We start from the raw sequence: 14,704 nt of genomic DNA on the forward strand, positions 1-14,704 counted from the left end.
AAATTCAACTCCTTTGGCCTATTGAATGTGTAGAAATACCTGAGGTCTGCACACCAGCCCACTTACGCCAAGCTTTGATCAGTGTCTCCATTGAACTAGACACTTCTCCAAGGATTTGCTCTTTGAAAATTATTAAAGGACAGAATTCAAAAGAATGGCTATCATTTTAGCCTTAGAGTCTTGGCCACGTGTCAGGTTTCAAGGATGGTTTTCTGTTACGAGCCCACACATTGTGTTCCTTGAAGACAAATTTGATCTATAGTATTAATTACGTAGTCTGTCAGCCAAAATGATTTTTTTTTTTTGGAAGCCTAAACATTTTTAAAATTTATTCTACCAGGTTTGAATGTAAGCAGGTTTATAATTTACATTGGCACTTGGAGTTTTTAAAAAGTTTGGAAGACAAAATTTAATAAATGGAGTTTTGCTATGTTGTGTAACATTGTTCTAAATTAAGAACACATGTTGGGCAACTGGAATTGTTATCTGTTACAATGTAATCTCTCAAAGTAAACAGAGATCAGAGGACCTTCCTAAATAGTTGGTACAGACCCAAGCCTTGGCTGGTCTCAGAAAACACTATCTGCTTCTCCACTTTGTGTCCTTCAGAAAATTTGGTGCAGGACTTGAGATTTAATAAACACTTTTTTTAAAAAAGAGATGTAAATGTTTTATCAGTAATTACAGAAAGCAAGGCTTTGTGTTACGGAGAACATCAAGTCCTCTGAAGAGAGGAATTGTCAGTAGGAAATGGGCTAGAACACCAGAGGACATGAGTGAAAACACTGCCTAGAAGTTATGCAGGTTGCTGTCAGCCCTGTCAGATTTATTTTCAGAGTAATCTTGGGAATGGAGGTTTGAAAAGAGTTTGAAGATTAAGATGTTGCTTAACACCAACAGGCAGGCAAGCTTTCCAGGAAATGCCTGTATGAGCCAGTTTCCATTGATGTCTCTCCGCCTCACCCCACCAAGGCACATGAATTCCAGATAAAAGTGAAATTTTTCTTTTCTGTAACAAAAGTATCTTCTAACCTCCAGTGGTATTAAAATGTTGGAGCTGAAGTACCATAATGTGAACATCCTTTTTTCATGTTCTAGTAAGTAACAAGGTTTTTCCTCAATAAATTCAAACTGGTTATCTGAATTTTAAGAGCGCTGTGACTTTTGTAAGAGCTTAAGAAGAGACTGTTAATTTAGTAATGATAATGCTATTCAGTTTTCCAAGTTCTTTTTACACTGTACTTTGAGCCAGTAAAGTTTATATTCTTTTGTAAGAACTGATGTTTTCCCTTTGTCTCCTCCCACCTTAAAACCACAAAAAAAGAAAAAAACCCACACCCACAAAAAGTGGTTTCTATTTGAAAAGCCTTTTTCTGTGACAGATCACTTTGCAATAAAGTTGGACCAATTTGCCATGTGCCTGTCTTTTACTTATAAAAAGGCCTGTTGGAGCTCACTTGGTCTGAAATATCTGTGATTGAGTTTGGGGAGGAATCTATGAATAATGTACAGAACTTTCCTGCCCATCTTAATATGATAGTTGGCACTAGCTATGGACTCCTATGGAGAGAGTGGCAATTCTTGTGAAAATGGTAAAAACGTAACAAATAACTGAATGTTCTTTATTTTGTTGCTGGAAGAAATTACAGTTTTCCATGAAGAATCTATTTCAGATGAGGGGAGGGAGGAGGTTGAATTGTACTTTATTAGCTAAAGTATCTTTTGTTCAAAGTTGACTACTATTTTAAGAGTTTAGCAGAAACTCAAAACTTGAGACTTGCTAATTAAAGTTGCTTTCCACCTCAGCCACACAGTATGGCTCCTTAAAAATGAAACCGTGTTCCTGAGACTAGTGACTCCTCAGTGTTCACACATGGAGGATACAATCGGGTCCTCACAGAACTGTCTATGGGGCAGGGGTGCTCTACAGGGAGGCTGTGTTCAGGTTTACACTGGCCCATGACAGGAATGCCACTGAAGAAACTCAGACTCCCCAAACAGCATGCTATTTAACACAAGAGAACACACGTTTATAAAGGCATTTAGTTTATTTTCAAAAAAATAGTTTGCTAGAAGGGTTGAGTACTGTAATTTTACATGATAACAACTTTTAAATAAATTCCTTTTTCTGACCAACAGGTACCATTTATGTGAACAGCTTGTGTAGGTCGGTTTTTGTAACACTCAAATGCTAATGAGCACTTCTCTGGTGGTATTTATTTCCTAGGACCTCTTAATTATCTACAGGCCAGGAGGCAGAGCCAAGCATGTAACAAAGTATATGCTTAATAACTGCTGACTAAAATCTTAACATACTTTCTCTCCTGAATGATTTGACCCACCCCAGTTCTGTATGGGCTAAGCTGGTTGTGTCCCAGTTAGGCCTGTTACTGTTTTGTCTCAAGTATGAATCCAGCTGTTACTCACATTCATTGCTAAGCTGAAAAGATAATGCAAAGTCCAAAAAGTCATTTGAGGACCACGGGCAGCAACAGCTGCTTTCCGTTTCTTTAAGAGGTTTACTGAAGGTTGCTTCTCTGATTCTTGAGAGAACTAAGAGTTGAACTCAATCTGCATTAATAGAGGGGGCGGGGGGGGGAATTGCTGGAAAGTAATGCGCCTGGTAAGTGAGGAGCCTGCTGACAGGACTGGGCGGCTTGCTGAAGGCACATCTTAAGTAGCTTTTAGTTTGTACAAGGCCTGCACTCAACCCCAAAAACATAAGATCTACCCACCACAATGCCAAGCTAGTGATAGTAAAGCAATGGTTGTCTTGTTTATCAACAGCAGTCTAGGGTCTACTTCAAAAAGGACTGTGGCAAGGAAGCAATTACTGCAAATGCTGGGACAGTCTACTCTATGACTTGGGCTAATTGGGAGTCTACAGCTAATGACAAGGAGTGGGGAAGTGACTGCTGAAAAGTCTCAGGAACAGCAGAGAAGCATTTTAAACAGGCTTAATGTATTCAACATCTAAGCTAAACCGTGCTGGACTGTGCGCCTCAGAGGGCCCCACAAAGACTGGAGTGAGAGAGTAAGCTCTCTCCACGGTTCTCAGTGCTGCTGTGATGACCACTTTCAGATAGGCCTTAGTTAAGATCCTCATCAGAACAGGATCCACTCTCTTCTGTGTACCTGGTCCTATCTGTGAGGAAGAGATCTAGAGCTCCAAAACAAGACATTTTTAATTGGCAGCCTCATTATTGGCTACTTTGGTATAGCTCCCCCACCTGCTCCCACACAAAACAACTTACCAGAGACCACTGTCTTGCATACACATTTGAAGAGCCTCATCTTTGCATAATAATGTCCAAAAAACTTCAAAGACACTTTTCCACTTTAAATTGTCCTATTTTCTAATGCTGGCACTCTACCTGTAGCAGCATAAAGTGCCTCTAATCTCAGAAAGTCTTTTCAGTGACTTTGAAGCACAATACAATACTGACCTGGTTTTCTACCTAGGAGTTTGCTTGAGTCTGGAGGACTCGGGGGAGGAAAGTGCTGGGGCTATTTCTCATGTAAACACTGGTGTTGGTGCTTGGAATGTTGAGGGTGGAAACCCTGCAGGTAAACATGTTCTGACTCAACCTTTGACCAGGGCAGGCTGTCCTCTCAGCCCTATATTACGGTCAGATTAAACGGCATGTTTTTATTTTCAACATCTCACACCTAACTGGGCATAAATTCAAGTATCTGCTACCATTGACTTGGTATTTTTCTGTACACCCTTCTGAGCTGCTTATATACACATTTGTTGTTTACAAGTTCAGAAAAATCAACCAGATAGGTTTAACATGCATGTCTCAACATTTCTTTCCCTTTCAAATATACTACAAAAGGCCGGATTAAAGATGCAACATCGTTTTACTTTAATCCTAATGCAGCGAAGTGTAGGGACAGGGCCACTTCTGCTTTTCCCCTGAAAATGAGATTTACAGAGGAAAGAACTGTGAAGGAAGGAGTGTCCGGCCTAGTTCACAGCCTCCAGAGGACCCTGCACTCAATGCAGTCGGTCAGGAGCCACGAGGAGAACCTAAATGCTTCACCAGGGAACCAAATCTTCAATACCTTCCCTCTCCTCTCTTTTCCACCCACTGACAAAAGACTTGATGTCAGGTTTCAACATATAAAGTTGTACAAACTCACTTTTTAGTATTTTAAATGCCCTTAAACTAGAAATGCATTTGGTAAACCTTCAATTTTGCCCACAAAGAGGCAATACAAGGGAAGTGACAGTTTGTAAACTTACTCCTATAAATGAATTCTCCATTTTTTTTGACCACTAGTTTGACTGATGTTAAGCTTAAAAGGACAAAAACAGAAAAATTCAAGGCATTCAATATTCCAGTAAAAGTAAAAGCCTTTATAAGGTCTAGGTTATTTGTTACAGTTCTTAAAACCAAGACTGGAATATCTCATTTGCTGATAAGATAACAGGCTCCCAAACTGCTGTCTTTTTCTTCTACAAAAAGCAGGGTATTCGCAACAGCATCTTCTAGGGATTACAAATGGGAGGCTTCCCATCAGGAATGACGGGTTTTGTCACTATCTGGTCTTGCTTTGTTTTGAAGCCATACACATCTTGTTTATCCCAGAAGAGATGAGAGAACATTCATATCTTAACTCTTCTCAAAACAGGCCCTGTTCTTAAAACTGGGACCCCATAAACAGAACCAGCCCAGTCAACGCATGACACCCACCTGACCCTCTGAGAGGGAATGTGTTTCCCCCTCCAAGACATGCCTGGAGAAGGAAGTCAATGAAAAGTGCTGCTGGTAAAAACAAAACAAAATTGGCTTTGTCAAAACAACTCCTAGCTACTCTTTCCCCCATCTACCATTTTTAGTTACGATGTAACAAAAACAGATCTTGCATTTTTAGGTTCTCGGGTTAAATTTTAAACCTGTATTCAGTTCACTTCTAACTAAGCTGCACCAAATATACTAGGCTTTTTGTTTGTTTGTTTGTTTAATACTCTGCACTGCATGCTCTACCTGCATGCGTTTGGATAATAAATATTAAATATGGGGTGGGGGGATGCGCAGAATCCATAAAATTAAAAATTAAACCCAACTGAACATTAAAAATAGTCCATGGTAGCTGGAGAAATGAATAAGGGCAAACATAAATTTGAGGTAACAATAGTGGTCCAATACCACCAATCTGAATATCTGTAAAAATTCAAATAAGTGTTTGGAGATTCAAGTAACAAACCACCTGCTCCAACTTGGTCAGACTCCCCAAGCGTGTGTGCTGGGTCTCAGTCCATGAGCCGACATTCGCACAGCTCCTTGTAAATCCTCTTGCGCACGCGGGGCATGTCTTCTTGTGAAAACTGGAAAGGCTGCTCTAGGGCGAGGCACTTGCAGTACTGCAGAGGGCCAGAAACACACAAGTGGCTTATGGAGAGCTGTGCCAGCCCGGGGTTCTGCCAGAGGCAGAGGGAACAGAGCCCAAGGCCACACTTGACCAGCTTGGAATAGGCATTATTTTAAAAGCTGTCCCTCCACACCATACTCAACCTTGCTGCAGGGGTGCAGTCTTCCCCCCCTCACTAAGATTATGAGAGGCTCTGGTTTCCTCAGGCACAGCAAGCTGAGAAGGCAGGCAGACCTAGCACTGAGTCAGAACTTACATCTGCTTGGTACATGAATATGTCTCTCCTAAGATTTTGCAAGTATTTATATTCATAAATTACATCAACATGTAATCTATAACTAAAATTTCTCAGTAGTTCTAGACATTTAAGAAAACCTTCAACATGAGATAGCTGTTTTCAAATATCACCTTATTTAAAATTCAATTACATTATGCCAAAATTCTACAGACTGCTTGCTAATAGTTTGGTTTGTTTTTGTTTTTTAAATCAAAACACAAAGAATAGTTAATTCTGTAAATGTCAAAAGTTTAGAATATGGGTCTTTTTTCCACCTCTTTACTTACAGAGAAATGACCCATTTCACTCTCTGGGATGTATGTTTTCTAATAAAACTCTTTGCTATTATCTTTAAATCAAAAAAGTTTAGGATATGGATAAGTTCAGACCAGTCTCCAGCCTGGCTTATCTTTGATAAAATATATACTACCCAATATCTAAAAATGCCATGAAGGAAGAATAAATATTCTGCTGCCTGTACTCAGTAAAATTGGTACACATCATAGGGATTCCCTTTCTCCCCTCTAAACCCAATAAAATCAGTCCACACACTGCAAATTCAGGGTGAGAGAAAAAAGAAGAAAACAACAAACTCCCACAACACACAAAAAACCCAACCCTGATATTTTCTTACCTGGAGCACAAAGACTCCACAGTCACTGTCATTTTTCTGTTGTGGAATACACTGAGGAAGGAAAAAATTATCATTATAGTAAGACTGGGTGCTCCTCTGTAACTAAGACTGTCTGATGGGGAAATGTGCACAAGGAGAAAGTATATGTCTTACAGCTGGCACACACCTCTGGTATCTCATTATCTGAAATGTCTAGTTCTGTGGAAGTGTTCCACACGGAAAGAGCTATCAAGTGGCAACTACAACTCACAGAACAACACTTTGTCCAAGGACAAGAAATGGGAAGAAAAATAAAATCTTGTTTGTAAACCTTCCATTTGGATAATTAGTTTGTTATTAATCTACTCTTGGAAGGAGTGGCATCCACTTCCATAATAGCTTGCCTCCAGAAATCCTATGAACTTGGAGAGAGGATGAAAGGCACCCAAGCGTCGAGGACTCTTCCTTCATAGGGTCGCTATGAGTCGCCTGCAACTCGACGGCACTTAACAACAACAACATTAATCTACTAACAATGGAATAAAACAGAATTGTGGATCAGAAGGTAGGCCTGGATTCTAAATACTTAGAGTGTAACATCCCTGCTTAGTAGTCTTCATATTTTTATCACTTAACACAAAAACCTGTCCAGATCTCTGAAAAAGATCAGAGAGTAAGCACTATGTTCTCAGAAGAACTGGTTAGAGTGTTCTGCCTAAACTGGACCATAAATCATCCTGAGTCAACTCCAGAGGAATCTTTGGGTAATTCAGGTAAGTAAATTCAGATTTTCAAGTTCAGTTCAGCTTTAAAGTTAGTACACTATGTTATTCAGAACAAAACCTGCATTTGGTTCAAGGCAAAAAAAAATCTGTTGCTCTGAGATTGGGTTAAAAGCTTGTTTCAAACCCCTGTCTCTTCAGTGTGATTCAATGAGACAGAAAGGCCTGAGATCAGGGACCTGAGAAGAGGGCTTCTAACCTTGGTTCCAACTATAAGGCACATAACAACAACAACCCTGAATTCCATTTTTTCATCAATAAGATGCCTAACCTTAATTGGCCTACATATCTCAGATCTGCTGTGAGGATCAAGTAAGATCAGATATGCAAAAGCACCTTGAAAATTAGAAAGCACGGACAATAAATTGTCAAGTCAGTGGTATTTAGAAGAGAACTGAGTGTCTACAAGGCCCTCTGACCCTAGTAGAGCTTTAACGCCTGCAGGCCAACCAGTAAGCCTCCAGACAGAGCCTTCCCTGCTGCCTGGAACACAGTGGAACTCCCCTTGCGGAACCAGTGATTCCAGCCTTTCTCCAGGTCTCTGAAAGCCAGCTGGAAATAAGAGCCAGGAGGCAAGAAATAAGTGCCACCAAGATATTTTCAAAATCGCCAGCCAGCCACATTAGCAGCTGCCCCAGAGATGAAATGATGGAGGTCCTTTGTTCCCAGCAAGGACTAGGAAAATGAAACCGCCGGATAACTGCTACTAAATCCAGACTACTAGGATTATGAACTTTGTGGTCAGGCCTCCAGGCCCCCACTGCTCTCTTTGTCACCAATTCTTAAAGACACCCGCCCCTTGGACCATTCCAGCCCTTTGACATGCCTGGATTTTCATGTTTATCACATACTTACCTTTGTAACAGCAGTCTGCCAACCCTGAAGAAACTCAGGTCTATTTTTTTCTCTGGCTTCAGTCAGCAGATACTTTCTTATATTCTGGTTAAAAAGAAACCACAACACAGATGCTGTGTTCCATTAGTTGTTGAAAAATGGAACCTGCCCATAGCAGACACAAAGGTAGAGGCTGTGGCCACATAAATGGGCAAAGTACGCATTTAAGGGTTTAAAGCCGGAGCTTTATTTCAGGCCTCTTATTTCATACTGTTCAGGAGGACTCAGCCCTTCTGCCCTCAGGCCTGTACTTACACTGTGGACATTGTTTGTTTAGTTAGAACTTTTTATAAGATGGTCAGCCTTATCCAGCAATAAGTTAACTTGCTGCAATGAAATGCAAATAGAACAAATACTGGCAAGACAAAAATAAAGACGTAATTACTGCCAAAGCTCAAGATAGGGAAGAAATCAACAGAAGAAATCACCAAGAACTAAAATGAATTGAAAAATATTTTAGTCTCAGATACAATCTTTATTTTTTAGGGACGCTGGCAAAGGTATCATTCAGTTTCTAGAAAATTATACTCAAACGCCCTCTGGAGACTGAATAGAGTCACAGCTATGGCTGAAAACCCTATTAAGATGACATGCTGGAGTCCCATCGTTCCCCTTATGCCCTTCGATCTTTGCACAGATCCCCTCCTCACCAAGGGTGAAGTCAGAGGTAATAGGGACTACCTTTCTCCACAAAGGTAGAGGAGAAAGAGAAGCAAAATCTTTTGGTGAAAGGAAATGCTTAAGAGTTAACAAGATGTAACTATATAGCACTCTTCTCTAATCAAACAACTACCTTCTGATAATAATTCTATGTACATTCATAAATATAGTCAAAAGAGGCTTGTCATTTTAAAAAATCACCTAGATTCAATAAATCTTTAATGGGGGAGGGACTATGGTAAGTGAACTAACTCTGTCCCATAAAGACAAACACTATATAAGACCATTATTGTAGAACGTGTAGGAGGATCCAAGGAGGGGAGAGGGGAGGAACTCAGGGGTGAGGACGGGAGAGAGGGTTAATCATAGAGTTGCACAATTTGATGGGAGGAGGGAAGGGTGGGTAAAGGAAATGGGAAAGATCCAGTGTGAAAAGCAATTTTATTTAAATAAAAAAAATTTTTTTCAGAGAGCTTATTTATGTAGCTTAATTAGAAACATTCTAAATACAGATACAGGCTTAATGAACCTCCTAATTGACAGTAACTAAGCATCTGCTTTAAAAAGCAACTTTAGTGTGTGTTCTCTTACTGTGAATATTATAAAATATCATATTTTTTTCAAAACAAGAAAAATGTGGAATGCTTCATGAATTTGAGTACAGGCATGCTAATCTTCTCTGCATTGTTCCAATTTTAGTATATGTGTTGACAAAGCGAGCAGAAGAAACAATCTACTGGGGATCCAGAACATGTCACCTGGTGGCACCGTAACAAAGCAAGCTGTTGCTGTCCTGTTCTCACGGAGCCTAATGCTTATCTAGTATTTGTTCAAAACATTTCTGGCCAACTCTTAGGAAATACTAATCCCAACTCCTTTACAGTCTCTTGTATGACTCCCTCTACATCCCTTAAAACAAAACACAGCCGAGCCCACCTGGCTGGATGGCTGCCTTTAGTCCTTAATGACTTATAGTTATTGTCAAAAACAAATCCACTCTTGGGATTTCTTTGCATTAAATGCACAAAATAATCACACCAATTGCTAAAAAGGTAAAGAGGACTCTTTGGAGGAGAAAACTCAAATGCACTGCCATCAACTCTGAATCAACACATAGCTGCCCCCTAGTGGATTTCAGAGGCTGTAAACTGCATAGGAGGAGAATGCCCATCATTTTTCCTCAGTCCAACCACCTGCCGTTGAGCTGGCAGTGCAACTCCTTACCGCTAAGCCACTAGAACTCCTTGGAGCTTGGGGAAAAAATTCAAAAGATTAATTTTTCAGTGATCACATAGAATCAAGCCCTAAACAATCCAGAATTGGGTTAGAAAACAAACTGTTGTTTAATAGCCATTTGCTCCATCAAAAAAAAGTGTCACTGACGCTCTAGCATCCAGCACTGTGCTTGGCATGGAGGGACTGTGTAATATTTCCTGGATGGAACAATTTTCCTGACATCTTTAAACCCCTTTGCCTGTGAGAAATCTGATTCTTTAAAGGCAATGTATGGCTATATTGTTTATATCTCTTAAAATTTTTCTAGAGAAAAGAAAATATCAAAAAGTCCTGGCAACTGCGGAGACATGTTGACTGAAAGGTGAATGAGCAAGGGATTTGAGAGAAGGGAACCACCGAGCTCACAGCTGACAAGCTACTAACTCTCCCGGGCTGGAATTCGTTCCAGCAGCACACTTCATTGGTTGCTTGGTTTCTCCTAGATTTCTCAGAACCAAAAACTTAGACTGTAAAAATTTTACTATTTTTACAACAGTTGTTCTTTATAGTTTGTTTCTTATATTAAATTTTAATTCTACATGTAATATATGAATGTATTTTCCTTATAAAAAAATTAAAATATCACTAACAAGGCTAACTTGGTCTCACTCTTTTCCTCATTTACCTAAAGATAATCAATGACATAAAAAGTACGAGCTTGCAACTGGTCTTTTCCTATTTAGTTATGCATATACATATATGCAGATGTGTACTATATATACATGCAAATATACACTGTTGTTTTACCGTCGGGTTGGAACCGACCCGTAACTGACCCTTCCATGGGTTTTCAGAGGCAGTTAATCGCACAGAAGGAGACTGCCCATCCTTCTCCCATGGAGCAGCTGGTGGCCTCGAACTGCATGCCTTCAGCATTGCAGCGCAGCTTCTTGCCACTAGACCACCAGAGCTCCCTGTATATACTGTGTTGCAATTATATTCACATACACATTTTACACACACACACACACACACACACACGAAGGTATACATGTATTTTTCCCCATGTAGCTACATCATGCCACAGTTTGCTTTTAAAATTCTACAAACCTTAGAAAACTTTCCATGTTAGGATAGAGTGATTTAGCACATTCACTTTAACTGCTGTGGTCAGTTTAATAGACTAAATATACTAAGATATGGCTATCCTCTTGCAAGAACTACATTAAGGTTGTTTTCAATTTTTCACTATTATAAACAATGCTGCTGTGAACATCATGGTACATGTTTCATCTATGCAGACATACATAAGTATTTTTCTGGAACAGAGAGATTGATAGATTGGACTGATATCCTCAATGACATGGACTGATACAGTGTCTGTGTCAATGGGCTCAAGTGTGCTGGGATGGTGAGGATGGAGCAGACCAGGTTCAGACCTGTTGTTTATAGGGTCGCTATGAGTTGGATTCGACAGCACTTAACAAGAGACAAGAAAATGGGTTAGCACTCAATAGGATACACACCCTAATTTACAAGGCAGTTAGAATTGATAAGAATTCCAACTGTTCACTGTTAAGGGTCCCTATCAATTCATAACCCCATCAGGGGATAAGAGAGTGTCTCTTCCTTTACACCCACACAAACACTTGTATAGCATCAAACTTTTAAGTAGGCCAAAATGGAGTGTGGTGTAGTTTCGTTTGTTGTTGCTGTTATGTGCCCCTGAGTCATCTACAACTCATAGTGACCTTATAAATAATACCTCTTAACCCTTCTCTATCCTGAACCAGTCTCACAGTCTCCAACACACTTGCCCACATTACTTCAGTTAACTGCGTCAATTCATCTCATCCAGGTTCTTCTTCTCGTTCTTCTTCTCCGGCACTGTCCCTTTCTAGCATGATGTCCTTCTCCAAGAACTGGCCTCTTCTGGAAAACTACCCAAAGTATGTGAGATGAAGCTTCAAACTTTTTGCCTCCAAGAAGCAATCTGGTTTCACCCTCTCTAAGATAGACTTCTTTGTTTTCTTGGCAGTCCATGGTAAGTTCAATACTCTTCCAGCACCACAACTCAAAGGCATTTAATTTGCATTTCCCTTATTTCTGATAAGGCTGAGCATCATTCCATGTATTTAATGGTTATCTGAATTTTCCCCAAAGAAAAGTTACTTATTCTTTAGTCCATTTCAAGTGGTCTTTTTTTACTTACACATTTGTAAGAAGTTTGTTTTAGAAAAATTTATTCCGGATAATAATCATCTGTCTATATATCCTCATTGTCATCAAGTCAGAACTGATTCATAATTGATCCTCCAGTAGGTTTTCAGAGACTGCCAATCTGTCTCTGAGGAGCAACTGGTGGATTCAAACCACCTGCATTTGGGTTGGCAGCACAACTCCTTATCCACTAGGCCACCAGAACTCTCACTAAGTCTGTCCCTTGTCTTTTAACTTCATGATACACAGAAGTTTTTAATTAAGATATGGTCAAAACTACCAATCTGTTTCTTTGTGTCATTTCTTTCTGGAGTGTTAGGCGAGTGAGCCTTCCTTCGCCAGTGAACAGAGCATCTGGTGCGGGACATTCCATGTGGGGCTGCTAAGCAAAAGTGAGCAGTTAGAATCCACTAGCGAATCACTGGGAGAAAGATGAGCAGCTTCTTCCTGGAAAGACAGACAATCTCAGAAACCTGACAAGGGCTGTTGTAAGTAGGAATCGACTGGATGGCAATGCAGGGATTTTTGGAGGTTGTTATTAATTTTTTTCTCATACTTTGACGTTTTGGGTTTTATATCTAGTTCTTTATTCCATCTGGAATTCAGTCATACACGTGACTATTCCTAAGTTAATACAAAGGAGGTTCTGGTGGCATCATGGACTGCGTGATGCACTTAACCAAAAGGTCAAGTAGTTGAAATTCACCAGCCACTGTATAGGAGAAGGTGGCCATCTGCTTCCACAATGATTTACAGCTTTGGAAAACTGATGGCAGAATGGACTCAAAGGCAGCAAGTTTAAGCCAGTCAGAATAGACTCAGAGGTAGTGGATTTAAGCCAATACAAATACAGCTTTACTTATGAAAGTATTCAAAGTACACCTATTCAAACTTCCTTCAAATACTTAAATAAAACATTTGAGTTTTGATTATAAAGAACTTTTCTGTATCTTCTAAAGGTGTATTCTTGGGTTTTTGCTGCTTTTTGAAAGGAAATTCACTTTCAAATAGGTTTTTTGCTAGGGCAGGAAAAATTGGAAATTTACCAATTTTTCTATGTTGTCTTTATATCAAATCATCTTGTCCATCTTTTATTAGTTGAACACTAATATTTTTCTAATTGATTCTCATGGGTTATAGTTTATTCTTCAAAACTTATTTTGGAGATTTAAGTCAATTTAGCTTTAAGAAAGACCAAAGGAAATAATTTCTGTCCACATCCAAGATTTTTAGAATAAACAACAAAATGTTTTAGGGATAAACAACAACAAAGCAAGCAAGCACCAAACTCTTGTATCCCAGAGGGATCGAGATCTTAGACAACTCCTCTCTGCTTCTGGAGGATTACTCTGCAGCCCTTTTCTCTGCCAACAGTTTTAGGTTTGGTTTTCATGATAGAAACTGTTATTTGTAGTATGAATTTCTGCTGCTCTTTGTAGAACTAAGATGATACTTGGTTAACTACAAGGTAAACAGGGGAGGAGGCAAACTCAGCAACATATCAACTTACCTCTACACAAAACTTAAAATGAATGCCTTGGGAATCATAAAACGAAATAATTCGATTAGACAGTGTCACAGTAATCAGAGACCAATGGACTTCCAGGTGAATAGGAATCAACAGAAGACTCTTTTTAAACAAATCCACCTGATAAAAAAAATCAGAAAGAAATGTAATCACTAGAGGCTATCAAACCAACAACATTAAGCAGCAGCTTCCATTCCATAGGATCTTTGACCCAGCCAAGGTTATAAAGCTGGAATGCACAAAGCCAGCATTTGAATCCAAGTCTGGTCTAAAGCCTATGTTTTTAACTGTTGTTGTCATGTGCCACCAACCCATAGCTGACCCTCCAGTGGGTTTTCAGAGACAGTAAATCTCATGAGAGGAGACTGTCCATCCTTCTCCCAGGGAGCAGCTGGTGGATTCAAACCACATGCCTTTGGGATTGGAGCACAGGTTCTTACCACTAGGCCACGAGAGTGACCTATAATACTCAACAATAAGAAAACAGAAGATTCAGAAAGTTTCAGTTTTCATTTAAACTATTAAACCTGCCCTTATCAATTGTCTAATGTGACCTGAACCATGTTACTATAAAATGAATTTTCCTATCTACATAGTTGAGCTAATATAATAAATGCCTCCACTCTTGATTAGGAACAAATTTTGGTATTAGGAACAGCATTAAGCTTCAGCAAATTTACCAATTTTCTAAGTTGTCTTTATATCATCTTGTTCAACTCTCATTAGCTGAACACTAATACTGTTACTGTTCTACAGGTTTAGTAAAGTAAGATCATGAGCTCTGAAGACTCCCACGTTCAAACTCTAGCTCTTCCACATATCAGCCAGAGGTCTTGGCATTTTTCTTAGCCTCTTTGTGCCTTTATTTCTCAACTAGAACATGCAGATAACAAGAGTGCCTACCTTATAAATTTGTAGTGAAAACAGATACATGAGCATGCACAGAACTGTGGCGATAAGCACATTATAAATCATAACTAAATAAATCCTAACAACTATCATTATTGCCCATTCAGGTCTCCCAGATGCTGAAACTGAAAAAAAAAAAATCCTTGATAATACTTTCCATTCTTCATGGGTTTTAATAATTCCAATATATTCTCTCTATTCTAAGATGTACAATAATTTTACAATAA

General features: G+C 39.4%; 1 protein-coding gene across 2 annotated transcripts in view; it reads right to left on the reverse strand.

Annotated features, from left to right (window-relative positions):
• Positions 1-5,065: 5,065 nt before the first annotated feature.
• The window catches only part of SENP5 (SUMO1/sentrin specific peptidase 5), a 35,559-nt gene continuing 25,920 nt past the window's right edge, over positions 5,066-14,704 (reverse strand). Inside the window, exons 6-9 of one of the 2 annotated variants that reach the window (XM_006884188.1) lie at positions 13,551-13,688; positions 7,907-7,990; positions 6,291-6,341; positions 5,066-5,371 (exon numbers count right to left, since the gene is read on the reverse strand). In XM_006884188.1, coding sequence (XP_006884250.1) covers positions 5,261-5,371; positions 6,291-6,341; positions 7,907-7,990; positions 13,551-13,688 — 384 coding nt within the window. In that variant the 3' untranslated portion in view covers positions 5,066-5,260. The remainder of the gene's footprint in view (positions 5,372-6,290; positions 6,342-7,906; positions 7,991-13,550; positions 13,689-14,704) is intronic. The other variant, XM_006884189.1, reaches the window with a different exon arrangement.

The sequence above is a fragment of the Elephantulus edwardii genome, unplaced genomic scaffold (assembly GCF_000299155.1).
Source record: "Elephantulus edwardii isolate Elephantulus edwardi_28Jun2011 unplaced genomic scaffold, EleEdw1.0 scaffold00032, whole genome shotgun sequence".
Taxonomy (NCBI): Eukaryota; Metazoa; Chordata; class Mammalia; order Macroscelidea; family Macroscelididae; genus Elephantulus; species Elephantulus edwardii.